This window comes from Nicotiana tabacum, chromosome 7 (genome assembly GCF_000715075.1).
Source record: "Nicotiana tabacum cultivar K326 chromosome 7, ASM71507v2, whole genome shotgun sequence".
NCBI classification, from domain to species: Eukaryota; Viridiplantae; Streptophyta; class Magnoliopsida; order Solanales; family Solanaceae; genus Nicotiana; species Nicotiana tabacum.
In genome coordinates this window covers 178,690,294-178,704,420 of record NC_134086.1, presented here as the reverse complement: position 1 = coordinate 178,704,420, position 14,127 = coordinate 178,690,294, and the positions used below count along the sequence as shown (strand labels likewise).

General features: G+C 36.6%; 2 protein-coding genes across 2 annotated transcripts; one reads left to right on the top strand and one right to left on the bottom strand.

The window, feature by feature from the left end:
- Window positions 1-216: 216 nt before the first annotated feature.
- Window positions 217-4,682, top strand: LOC107761462 (putative hexosyltransferase MUCI70). The gene is made up of 8 exons (XM_075218217.1): window positions 217-354; window positions 453-568; window positions 1,564-1,743; window positions 2,114-2,182; window positions 2,275-2,474; window positions 3,190-3,605; window positions 3,956-4,140; window positions 4,288-4,682. Exons 2-8 carry the CDS (start codon window positions 508-510, stop codon window positions 4,656-4,658), a joined length of 1,482 nt encoding a protein of 493 aa, XP_075074318.1. The 5' UTR covers window positions 217-354; window positions 453-507; the 3' UTR covers window positions 4,659-4,682.
- Window positions 4,683-6,368: 1,686 nt separating this feature from the next.
- LOC107761463 (V-type proton ATPase subunit B2-like) lies at window positions 6,369-11,652 on the bottom strand (the record flags this gene model as incomplete). Its single annotated transcript, NM_001324717.1, is given in 15 exon segments — window positions 6,369-6,962; window positions 7,045-7,128; window positions 7,255-7,308; window positions 7,414-7,461; window positions 8,020-8,102; window positions 8,205-8,355; window positions 8,526-8,663; window positions 8,776-8,904; window positions 9,232-9,440; window positions 9,534-9,645; window positions 10,044-10,103; window positions 10,232-10,330; window positions 10,450-10,505; window positions 11,209-11,273; window positions 11,642-11,652. Coding segments are annotated over 14 exon segments (1,467 nt in total). The 3' UTR covers window positions 6,369-6,776.
- Between the last annotated feature and the right edge of the window lie 2,475 nt (window positions 11,653-14,127).

The window sequence follows — 14,127 nt, the reverse complement described above, 5'->3', positions numbered from 1 at the left end:
GTATAAATTTAATTGTTATCCGATTTTGAGGGTAAACACAATTACTAATACTCCATTTTAACGACACAAATGTCAAAAGATACTTGAAACATTGAAATTATTTATTATTTGTTGAGGTTTGTTGAATAAAAAAGCACATGAAATAAAAAAGAGAATAAAGTGAAGGAAAAAAATTGTATGATTTCCATAAGAAAATAATTTCTGAACGGCGACCGACGTCGTTTTATGCTCTAATCCTTCAAGATCCGTCGGCGTCTTCCCTCATTTCCTTCTTCGATAGCTTCTGTGATTCAAGAAAATGTTTTGATAAATAGGGATTCAATTAAATTTTTTCTCAGATTTTCAAATTGCAAGGTGAAATACGCAAAACCCATTTCAAGTTAGTCTTAATTTTCGAGTGTGGGGTTTTTAATATAATCCCCCCCTTTTGGATCTTGTGTTCAGGTATTCAGAGCAGTAGAGTTCGCCATTTTATAAGCTGAAAGATCCCTTCATTATGCATTGAGAATGGACAGTGTTTCTTTAAGAGCTATTCGAAGACCAGACCGTAACCATCTTCAATCTAGAGGTAAACCCAAATGTAGCTGACTAATAATTACATACTCTGTCCAATTTATATTTACTCTCTCCATTTTGAGATGTCCAAAATATTTGAATATTTATCTATGTAACTTTAACAGTTTCGAAGAATTCATAATCATTTATAACTCCTTAACCATTGATGTGGTAATTTTTTTACTACGATGCTGCTGAGCCTGCTTACACACGCAAGGCAGGTATCGGGAAACTCTGCCCACCAAGGCTTAGGTAGCGGGAAAAAATTACTACCTAGTAGTTTTTTTGTTGCATCACTTAGTATTTTTTTGAATCTGAGACCTCATGGTTCTCCTCTCTTGATTGACCACTTGCAACCATCGATCGATTTGATATTTTCCGTAACAAATTTAACTTCATAGCAAGTATTGATTATTTGCTTCTATTATCACCAATGTAATACACAAGCCAAATATATACATTAAGCTCTATGTTTTATATTTACGAAGGAACGGTGTCCTGCACTGCAATGGTGGCTGTATATCTGTGAAACTGAACTGGAAATTAGTGTAGTTATGATGGAGAGTGTCTTGCATTTCAGCACTGCAGTAGTAGTGCTCTGTAGCAGTGGCAGACACAAGAAGTTATACAAGGGGATTCAAAAAAATAACTAAGAATGTCATACCTCGGATTTGAACCTATGACCTAAAGCAATTTTTGAACCCCCTTAGTCACTTTACTAGAATTTGCCATCTATCAAGGGGATTCAACGGTATCAATATACAAAAAAAAAAAAAAATTGCTCTATTTGCACAATGTAATTTTCAGCATAGGGGATTCAATTGAACCCCCTTTCGTCAGCTTAACTTCGTCCCTTCCCTGTATCTCTATTGAAACTGAACTGGAAATTAGTATAATTTTTTTTGAGAAGAGGAAATTAGTATAATTAGATAAAGGATGTCTTGCGTTGTAGTGGTAGTGCTTGTATTACTGTTGAAATTGAATAGGAAAAATTAACTGTGAATGCAGATGGTAAGGAAGATTTCCTTGCAAGTGGGAAGTTATACCACGACTCCCCAATGAGGATTATATGGAAAAGGGGCTTCATTCGGCTGGTTCTTGTGGCCGGAATTATTTGGGGGATGCTCATTCTAACCGCATTGTTATTTCATGCTTGGTCTTGCCAGTCTTCTATTGCTTTCTTTTCAGGTAACTATTTTACATTTCTTGCTTTCTTTTCCTTTGCCATATTTATGGTAGTATTTGCTTTTGCTGTTGCTTTGAGTTACATCGGATTGGATGAGGGGATTGTGGTAATGAACAATGTGATTTATCATTGCTGGTCCCAATTGGTAAACCTAGTATATTTAGCACCTTGATTCTTAAGGTGAACTAAACATTACCTTGCTTTCACAATTTCTCTAACTTTATGGATAATGGAAACATGACATTTTTGAAGGTGGAAGTAGTATGTATGATCTTGTTACAGTCATTTTTTGTTTCAGAAATTAATTAGCAGCCTATACTTTTTGCCTTTCGAAATTGGATTCTGCATTTATCTTTCTTTCTTGACATGCAGCCCTTTGTAACAAAAGCAGTAAAATATATGAAGTTATTCAGAGTATGGGACTTGTGACACCTCCACATCGTGAGTCTCTCAAATTTATCACTCCAAACTTTTGTATCTAAATGTATCTGAGAAATGTTAAGGTTGCTGTTTTATCTCTTGTGTATGTATAGGTTGTCATATTCCTGTAGCAGATGATCCAAATGAGATTGTTATTCCTAAAAGGAGATCTCCGGAAAAGTATGTGCAATCTCTTTCTTACTTTATGGAGGATGTGACAGCAACCAACGGATCTCAGTCGTCGCCTCTGTTTGGAGGAAATATAACATGGAAACAGAGAGATGAGAGCTTTAAAGTAAAACCAAACATGAAGGTAAACATACCGCCTTATCTAACTTAGTTTGAGGCTTCCGCTGTTTCTATACCTGTTTGTTGCATTTACCTGGCCTACTTTTCTCTCCTTCTTAAAAACAAAGCTCTGGGAAAGACCAAATTTTGCTCAGAGAAGGAGCAGTGAAGAATGACTTGAAAACAAAATCTACCTTTAGCTTTTGGTATATGTACTATATTTTGAGTACAAATCAGTTTTGGTGCTATCCTCATTCTTAATTAAGTAGTCCATTTTTTACATGTCTTCACATATTGTAACCAATAAAGTATTTTGAGATAAGTGTCTCCAACAACAACAACAACAACCCAGTATAATCCCACTTAGTGGGGTCTGGGGAGGGTAGTGTGTACGCAGACCTTACCCCTACCCTGGGGTAGAGAGTCTGTTTCCAAATAGACCCCCGACATCCTTCCCTCCAAGAACTTCCCACCTTACTCTTGGGGAGACTCGAACTCACAACCTCTTGTCTCCGATTCCCCAAATTATCAAAATGGCTCAAAAAAGACTACCAAGTGAATGTGACTACTACTCTACTAAGGAATGCAATTGACCGGGAAAGAGGAATGGAAATATGTTACATGCTCGGGGCACCCTACTCCTAACTCCTGAGGATTTGGTTTCCTTGTCATTATTCTCGGGAACAATTTGAGTTTGCTACTTCATATGCTTCCAGATTTGATTTATATTTCATCTGTAGGTGCACTGTGGCTTTATACGAAATGGTGGTGCAGAAATGGCTCAGAAAGACATCAAATATGTCAAGAAGTGCCGGTTTGTTGTTGCCTCTGGTATTTTTGATGGATATGATACACCTCACCAGCCGTCAAATATAAGTGCACGTTCTCAGAAGCTCTTTTGCTTTCTTATGGTTGTCGATGAAGTATCCCTTGAGTTCATCAAGAAAAATGTTACGGTTAGAGAGGACAATGAAGGGGGAGAATGGGTTGGTATTTGGCGCTTGATTCTATTGAAGCATCCTCCGTATGATGAGCCTAGAAGGAATGGAAAAGTTCCCAAAATATTAACCCACAGATTATTTCCTCAAGCACAGTACAGCATCTGGATTGATGGTAAAATGGAGCTGATAGTTGACCCATTGCTACTACTTGAAAGGTATGGTACTAGTTATGATATCAGTATTTTATTCTTATTTCTCTACTCGCACGGATGAAATGTAGCCCCCCCCCCCCCCTTTTTTTTTCTTTTTTTTTTCCTTTTGATTCCTAATGTCGTCAGGTTACTGGATTTACTTGAATAGCTTAAGTAATAATGGGTATATTTCCTTCTCAAAAAAAATAATGGTTAGATTCAGGGCTTGCAGTTATTTCTTGTACATGGATTTCTGTTTTGTTAATTTCTCTCGTTAAAAGTTTTAACCAAATAAAAGAAAGTCTCCTGTGTTTAGAAAGTACTGCATCTTGATTGAGCATGAGTGGTCTAACTTAGACGGTGGCTACTTGAAGATACTTGTGGCGTGAGAAGAATACGTTTGCAATTGCTCAGCACAAGCATCACCGCAATGTGTATGAAGAGGCTGATGCAAACAAAAGGAGAAAGCGATATGCTCGTCCTCTGATTGATCTTCATATGAAGATATATCGCTACGAGGGAATGGAACCATGGAATCCAAAGAAAAGCACTCCTAGTGGTAAGTTAAAGGCCTTTGTTGTATGTTCTAATTGGTAACAAGGCTAGTATTTTCTAATCACTAAAAGGAGTGTCAACTTCTCCAGGACATTAATTCTTTCTCATCAGTCACTTCTCAATTATAGTGAAAACTTTTTGGTATACGCAGATGTTCCAGAAGGAGCCGTTATCATACGAGAACATACTGCGCTGAGTAATTTGTTTAGTTGCTTGTGGTTCAATGAAGTTCACCTCTTCACACCGAGAGATCAGCTGAGCTTTGGGTATGTTGTCTATAGGTTAGGAGGCTTGTTCAAATTTTTCATGTTTCCTAATTGTGAGTATAACTCCGTCTTTATTTTGCACAATCATACCCGCGAACATTCATCCAAAGTAGAGTGGGTAAAATCTTTGGATGAATTTAAGAAGAAAACTGGTTTGAAAGAGAGTAGGGGAGGATTAGGGTTGTGGACTCCTTATCCGGGGAATCTGGATTCGGTTGTATTACCATCTGTAAAGAGAACTTCAAAAGCTGGATGAGAATGGAGTTATATTTCTATTTCACATTTTGGGTTTTGCCTACCCACCCAATTATGAAGAACAGTGTAATGCATTGTATTATCCTTCATCAGTTTTGATGCATTGTATTATCCTTCATCAGTTTTGAGGCTTTCTTTGGAGTTCCTCGAGTTTGATTCTTTTTTTCTTTCCTGACAAGTCAAATTACCTTTTGAGCCGAGGGTCTCCCGGAAACAGCCTCTCTACTCCTTCGGGTAGGGGTAAGGTCTGTGTACACGCTACCCTCCCCAGACCCCACTTGGTAAGATTTTACTGGGTTGTTGTTGTTGTTGTGACAAGTCAAATTGCAAGTGCTATTTTTCAGTAAACAGTTCTTGATTCAGTAAATAGGTGCAAATCAAGACTATTCACACCAAAAGACAACACACCCGCTTAAGGAAAAAGAAAAAAGAAAGAAAGAGTTAGTGACTTATATTTATTATTATTATTATATACTTTTAACATTGGTTCCTTTTATCTTTATGATTTTGGCACGGGAGTGCTTCCAGATAAATTAGGAAATTTTAGACTATAGTTGTTTTTATCAAAGGCGAAGACCTAGCTATTCAGATAGTTAGAGGGTGTTTGGATTGGCTTATAAAAAGTACTTTTAAGCTAAAAGCTAAAAGTCATAAGTTGGCAATACCTAACTTTTGGCTTTTGGCTTATTTTTGTACTTTTTAAGCCTAAAAGTAAGTGTTTTTAAGCACTTTTTATCATTGTCAAACACTACACAAAATAAAAAAGTGCTTAAAAGCCAATAAGCACTTAAAATAAGCCAATTCAAACACTCTCTTATGCATGGGAGGAATTTTCGGGCTTGCTGAGTAATACAATACACAAACAACAATCATATTTGTTCCAAACGGAGTCAAAAATACTAGATGATCAAAATACTAGATGATCTTTTACCATCTGTTCAAGTTTTGGTGGATAAAGTTACTCGATATCTGTGCTGATCGGAGGTAGCATGTATCTCAAGTAACTAGTTAAGGTGCGCATAAGCTGTCTGACACCATGGTTTCAAAAAAAATAATCAATCAAAAATGGGTTTCTAAGATGAACTAATTAGGTGGAAGAAATATTGGATCTGAACCACTCGAATCTAAATACCGTGTCAAAGACAATTCTACCAAATGTCGTTTTCCTAGCACATGTTTCCTGCAAAATAATGAAGGAAAAAATATCTCGCGTTGATTGATTGCAACATCTTTACCCTTTCTTTTCCCGGAACAAGGTTAGTAGTATATGTGTTAAAAGTAAAAATAGCCGGTGGATGTATAATATATGTAAAAGTCATGTATAATGTGTGTGTACGGCATATAATCAATATATAACAGCTAGAAAAAGTAAACAATTTATCTGGCCGGCTATTTGTGTAACAATCCCTTAAATGATTTTGAAAAAGGCCGTTACAACAATTGAATGAAAAACTAAGCACACGTCTGGACATACATTATAAATGTTTGCTTCACACTATTTCCACTTCACTAGAACAAAAAGTTCAACCTATCTATTTCTTATTTCTTCCATATATAACCCTTATATGTAAAATGAATAATATCCAAATAAGTGTTCAGTGTAATGATTTAAAGTGAGCTTTGCTTTAATAGTCTGTGAAGTCTGAATTTGTTTCCAATTATCCATATTTATGAGCGGATTCATTTAAAACTCCAAAAGCTAAGCTGCCACTTGCAGTATTAAACAAGAACCTCACAAAAGGCAACATTATTCAAAAAGGATACAAAAGAATTAGCTCGCGGTCGACATACAAAACAAATAAATGAGCACAATACATAACATGGGTTTTGTAATTCCTGGAAAACCCTACTGTTGTAGAATTTAAAAAGGAAACCAAACCCTGCCATATGTGCAGATAACACAACACAATAAATTACACCATGACTTAACTGGTTCTTAAAAGAATATAAATGTCTTGCAAATGCCGGAGAGCCTTGGTTCTGGGAACTCACTAGAGAAAGCTTTTATTTTTGAGTTGGAAGGAGATTCATAATTTAAGGAGGAAAAAGCACATGATATGTATCATCAAGCTCATACCAAGGCAATCACACAGGATACAAAAGTACAAAGTTGGCTCCTTCAATTAGACGCATCGCGGCTGTAGTACTGATCCAGGGTCTTCGCGGGGATACGGTGAAGAAGCTCACGAGGGAAAATCCGAAGGAGTGTCCAAGCTAAATCAAGCGATTGGAAAATGTTGCGGGTGTCGTAGGCTCCTTGGGCAACAAACTTCCTCTCGAATTTGTCAAGAAACTCTAAGTAAAGCTGTTATATTCAAGAAAGATTCAATTAGTGAACTCATCAGAGCCAAAAATAAAGCTCAACTAATTTTTCTCAAGTTACAAACCAGGTCCTCAGAAGATAATGCTTCTTCTCCAACCACAGCTTTCATTGCCTGGACATCCTTGCCAATAGCATAATTTGCATACAGCTGAAAATTTTAAATGTATTACCATTAAGCATCATTTATTGCAGATACAGTAGTAATTGTAAAGTCTTACTGAATGTATGTTAATGAACAGTGATGAAACACATCTTTACTGAAAGTTGATCTTACCTGGTTGGATACATCAGAATGATCCCTCCTAGTCATACCCTCACCAATGGCACTCTACAAAAGTTATAAGGGTGAATTAACAAGTCACATGTTTGGTGTTCTATCAGTTTACAAAAAAGATCTAAATAGATTCATATCTAAACAGATCCATAAGCTCACCTTCATCAACCGAGACAGTGATGGAAGCACATTGATTGGTGGGTATATCTGTTAAAATTCAGAAAGGAAAAACAACCATTTGATATGTTTTTATTCAAGCCCAACACTATTCAAAATGTAAAGATATTCAATCCATCCACACTCATAAGCTTTAATCATAGCTAATTTCAATAAAGAGAACCTTCCGCTGTTGTGACTTGCTGGTTAGTCAATTTAAGAAATAACTTGATAAACAAGCAATGGGCCATTTATCCAAAAGCAAAACATTTAGACTAAATTAATTGTAATTTCTTAAAAATAGTACTGCTAAATAGTAAAATAGGGGCCGAGGTTCTCGATCACTTTCTCTGCAGAAATACTAAGTAGCTATTCAGTTCAGTAAGAAATCTCAGGTTATGCAGAACCTAATCGAGATGATCTAGAATAAACTAGAAATAGCAAATCAAGAGATTAAGAGATAAAAAGATTGATAAAGCAAAGGGCATATACTTCCTATATCAGTTTGATCAATTGCTCGTATTTTCTAAATCTTCACCTCTATCATTCAGAAATAATGCCCTTTTACTAGTGTGCAGAAGTTCTCAGTCCGACAGATTTATTACGTACCTGCCGGTTATGAAGCTGTCGGTCAATATATATTTGTCCTTCGGTGATATAACCTGTAAGATCTGGGGTTGGATGTGTAATATCTGTACAAAATAATAAGAGAAATTAGAGACTCATCAACATATATTAGGAAAAATGAAGGCAGAAGTAGAAATAATAGCAAAATGATGCTGGCTACGATTTACCATCATTTGGCATGGTCAGAATTGGAATTTGTGTGATGGAGCCCGTTCGTCCCTCGATACGTCCAGCTCGTTCATAGATTGTTGCCAGATCGGTATACATATAACCAGGATATCCACGCCTTCCAGGCACTTCTTCTCGGGCAGCAGATACCTGCAGGAAGATTTATAGTTTTATGTGCCAGAAGTCTAAAAGGAGAGGTCCCAAAAAATGGCAACCCAACACCTATTACGCCTCAAAGTAAAAGCAGGTTGGGTTCGGCTAAATACAGAATCATAATTGGCCCAATTGAAAAATTGCAAGATACACTTCATGAACAATACCTCACGAAGAGCATCAGCATATGAACTCATATCAGTTAAAATTACAAGAACATGCTTTCCACATTCATATGCTAGGTATTCTGCAGTTGTCAGAGCAATCCTGGGAGTAATAATACGCTCTATAGTAGGATCATTAGCCTGCAAAAACATAACTGAGGATATCAAACTTGACATTCACTATGAATAACTGCATTTGTTTTCACCAAAAAAAATGATCACTATGGATTCATGAAAAAATTTCAAGAATTACCAAGTTTAAGAAGAGTGTCACTCTCTCCATAGATCCATTTTCCTCAAAATCACGTTTAAAAAACTGTGCTGTTTCCATGTTGACTCCCATAGCAGCAAAGACTATGGCAAAATTGTCCCCTTCACCACCCTGGGTATCAAGCGGAAAGGAGAGGATTATGTCAATTTGCATACAATCAGTCAACATGCATAAACGAACATGGATAAAAGTGCCTGTCCAGCTATTCACTGGGAGATTAGAGAAGCAACACATAAGGAACTAAACTCGTAAAACTTAATGTGAGCCAATCAAGCCATGATAGTTGTAAGATTTCTAAAAATAATATATCACCCCAATGCTTCAAAGGCCATTCAACTCTCAAGCAATATATCTGACTTCCACTATCATCGTATTTAGACAACTCCATCAAAATAATTGGCTAATCTATGCGTAAGTGTAAAAAAGTAAACTACTAACCTCAAGAAGGTTGTCAGATTTCTCCAGCCTCTTCACCAGTCCAGCCTGACGACAGATCTGGGCTGCAATCTCATTATGAGGAAGACCGGCGGCAGAGAAAAGAGGAATCTTCTGCCCTCTAGCAATTGAATTCATGACATCTACTGTGGAAATTCCTGTCTGTATCATCTCTTCAGGATATGTTCTCTCACTAGGGTTGATAGAACTTCCTAAGGTTGACATGTTACACATATGATGATATATTAGAAAGAAATCACAAGTAAAAAACCAAAATGATGGACTTCCCAAAACTCAATACTTGCCTGAGATATCCCTGTAAGCCTCAGGTAAAATAGGAGGACCATTGTCAATTGGCTTGCCAGAACCATTAAAGATGCGTCCAAGCATATCCAATGAAACTGGTGTCTTTAAAACCTGAAAGCATATTATACACTATTAGCAAACAGTATAAATAGGAAATGATAGAAGCACACAAAAAAATATCCTGTACTATAAAAATTTTAAACGATCCTATAATTTCCATCTTAGGATACGGAACGTTTCACTATTTTCTCCAATTTGCAAACACAAGATTACTCTACCAAATGTTTTCATGTTTACTAATGACTGCTTTCTGTAATTTAACGGTATGTAAAAGGAAGGGAAAGCAAGTGAGAAAATTAAAGGCTAAAGTAAGTGTGAGAAGGTGATATTTTTAGACCACAGCTAGTTAATGAACCATCAGATATTCACGGAATCTAGGGACTTCTACTCCTGATTTACATCTTTGGGTTCAATGGATGAAGTCTAGAAGCAAATATTAGCTGCTGTACCTCCCCAGTAAACTGCACAGTTGTGTATTTGTTGTCAATTCCAGATGTTCCTTCAAAAACCTGGGAAGAAAGGAGAAAATGACCATGCTTAAGCAAATGGAACTTAACCTAGAAGAAGTGTTAATATAAAGAAGCACATTTTTATAAATTGCAAACAATTAAATTAGCCAAAACTGATCCCAAAAAACCTGAACAACAGCTTTTTCACCATCAACTTCCAGAACTTGTCCACGTCGAGTAGTTCCATCTCCCAACCGAATGTTAACAATCTCCTGGTACTTGGGTCCCTGATAAGATTATAAATGAGCACATCATTCCAGTTAAATTAACACAAACAAGTACAATAGAAAAAATCACACTAAGGGAAAAAACAGAAAGGCGCATTAGCAAAGCACGCAGCCATTACCTTAACTTTGTCAAGGATAACCAGCGGTCCAGCAACACCGGAGACAGTTCTATATTCTGCAATGGTACAGTGTTAGAAATCTGCATCATGCTTTTAACTGATGGGTTTGATAAATTTAAGAGTTTATATTGAGTAAAAAAAAAGGCATCGACGGCAAACTAGTTAGGGTTGGCTATATGAAGCAACAACAACAACGACCCAGTAAAGTCCCACTAAGTAGGGTCTGGGAAGGGTAGTGTGTACGCAGACCTTACCCCTACCCCGATAGGACAGAGAGGCTGTTTCCGATAGACCCTTGGCTCAGGAAGATGAAAATAAAACAAGAAAACAAGAAAAGACAATTCATCAGTAACGTCAACATAACCATAGAAATAATGACAGCATCCTAAAAACCATAAAATAGATGACATGCAATAACCATAACCTACAACTAAGGTCTAGGGCTATGGAAAACAGTACGGTTAGTGTGAACTCAACATTAACCACAAGCCTGTCCCTTTGATGACATTCGATAAAACTTGAGAGATAAAGAGAAGATGAGAAAAAAAATTCATATGCATTTATAGAATCTATTCACCTCAGACTAAGAGATTTTCACCTTGTATCATAGATGGAGGTTACTTTTAACATCAATATTTAAGTGTTATCTTAAGTTTTTTAGGCATAATGCACACACAACATCAGATTCATCACAATGCTAAATTGACTTGTACTCTAGCAAACAGATGGCTGAAAAACGAGAGCATCAAATAAAATTACCCATTCCAACCTCCAGGTTTCCCTCCTCCATCTCAATATTGTTAGGTGCAACTCCCATATTTAACCTGAATGTCACAAAAAAAAATAACAAAGTAACAATTTGTGCCCGTTAATATTCCAACTTTGATCATCAGATCATACACATCCCCTGAATAAACAACACAGCATCAAAATGCCAAGGAAACAAGGCAGTTCAAACACATAAACAGTCCACAAACACATCCATTATTTACTTTCATTCAAAATCAACTATTAACACAGAAGTCAAACAGTAAAACGGAACAATACTAGACCATATAAGTAAACTTCAGAAGCAGCAGATTACAACCAGATGTGAGTATGAATCAAATCGGATTGCAGTGAATTGTGTTTACCAAATTGAAAAAACGATGAATTGAAGATTCGAGAATGGATCTGCGAATGGGAGCGTTACCTGTTCTTCTCAATCACGGAGTTAGACTAAGAGCCAGACAGAGAGAGCAAGGTGGACCGTGGAGAAACGATACTGAGATCTAATGGCAGAGATAAATAATTGGAGACTTTGTTTTTATATTGTAAGGAAAAGATAAAATTAATATGAGAACGTGAGATGGGTGAATAATACTAGTGAGTAAAGGGAATTCAACTTATGAGTAAATACTAGTGAGCTTTTTTTTTTTTTTTTTATTTATCTTTTTTGCTGTTCACAAAAGTGACGAATGTTTCTTTTTTTTTTTTTTGGACAAAACAAGGGTATATATTAGGCGAAATATATAAACCGACCCTTGAAGTTGTTCTCAACGACCAGCTGAATACTTCAATTGACCCTTTATCATTTAGACACTTCAAGTGATTGTGAAGTAAATCAAATAGACACCCGAGTGCAACAGACCAGATACGTGAGTTACACTTGCCAATGATGTGTCGAATGAGTTAATCACGACACGAGTAATTTATAATTAAAACTTAACACTTATAATTAACAAAAAAATGAATTTAAAGAAAAATAAACTTTCCCCCCAAAGCAGCGGCCCTCCCCCCTTCTACCCCTACCCCCACCCCCATTCATCTTCTTCCTTCTGCCCTTCTTCTGCGTCTCCTTCTCCTTTTCCCTAATCCACTCTCCATCCAACTAATTAAACACATATCTTTCCATCCCAAAAGTAGCTTCAGTTAGGTTTAATGAATATTAGTTGGTCTAAAATACCCTCCCATCCCAAAAGTAGCAGAACCAGGGATTGGATAGCAAAAAACTGAAGGCGAAGGAGAAGAGGGCCGGCGAAGACGAAAGAGAAGAGAAATATCGAAGATGGAGGATCTAAAATTTGGGTTCTACAAATTAAAGTTGTTTGTGAATGAAAATCGATGGGTGTTATTTTTTGATATTTGGATTGTTGTATTAATACTGATTTGAGCGAATTTTATCGAAGAAACAGAATTTCACCATTATTGAAACAAAAGCTTTTGTTTCTCTAATTTATTATTTTTGGTGCAAAATTATCGGTCGATTCAAATAATTGGTTGTTGTTTGTGTGTTTCTGTTGGAATGAAGGTGTTGTTAGATGAAATATGGTGTTTATCTAGTGGAGATTTGGTGGTTTTTCGCAACTATTGTTGTTGCAATTTTGCTGCTTTTTTCGGCTAGCTCAGGATTAATTTTGGCTCGGCAGATATAGGCGAAGCTCCGGAGGTTATGGGCAGTACGTTTTTTGCTGAAAGGCGATATCTTTTAGTGATTTATGGTGGCTTAGTTGGAGCTTTAGTGACTGATTTTCATGGAAGCTATGGTGGTTTCATGGTGGTTTGCACTTGAAAGAAGGAGAGAGGCTAAGCTGGGGTATTTCATGTTTTTTTTATAAAAAAAAAACAGGCTGCAAAAAATGTATCAAGCGCTCAAAATTTGGTTAGCAATCACGCATATGCCATATCAGCGATATGTGTTTACTTGATCTGAGTAATAATCACTTGAAGTGTCTAAATAATAAAGGGGTCAATTGAGGTGTTCTGTTGGTCGTTGAGGACAACTTCAAAGGGCCGTTTATGTATTTCGCATATATATTAATACTACGGAATAGAGTTTGTTACATCGTCCCCATAAGTGGACGACTTAATGACACTGATATTGCCTAAATTGGCAAGATTAATACAGGTACACGTAGGTAAAGACTTAGTAAGGTAAACATGACCATCCATATCTGCATTAAGCTTATTTATAACAAAAGAAGGAGGTCTATCTAACACAACGTGAGACTTTGGATTGTTGAGAGCATCCTTTGCCAGATTGTGCGCGACTTGATTTCTATCCCTAAAGTTATGCTGGATTGGTGGGTCCTTCAGCTGGTGCATTAACCACATACAAGAAGAAATAGTCATGTGATGAGATTTATAATCCTCGTTTATAGCTTTAATAACCTCGGTTGAGTCAGTTTCTATCATTATTGGCACTAGTCCCTTGTTCAAAGCTAAGGTGAGACCCTCTTTGAGAGCTTCCATCTCTGAGTGTAGGGCTGTTGATGTTGGTCTTTGGTGCTGAAACCCCAGAATCCAATGGTCGTTACTGTCTCGGATGATTCCTCCTAGACCTGCCAAATATTCTTTCTCACGAAAGACCCCGTCAAAGTTTAGCTTGAGATAGCCATTATGAGGTTCATGCCACAAAAGTGACGAATGTTACATGGAGGACGCTAGTTCAAATAGCGACTTATAATTTACTTAATCCCTCGTTCAAATGAGTTACTTTCTTTTTTAGTTTGTTCCAATTTAAATGACATATCTCTAAATTTAAAAATAATTTAACTTTAAACTCTTTATTTTTTCTTATTTTATCCTTAATGAAAAGCTTTTATATGTTGAGTCAAACTACGTCATCTAAATTAAAACGGAGGGAGTATTTATTTTTGTTTATCTAAAAGGAAAAGAACTTTCTGTGTATTAGAGCCT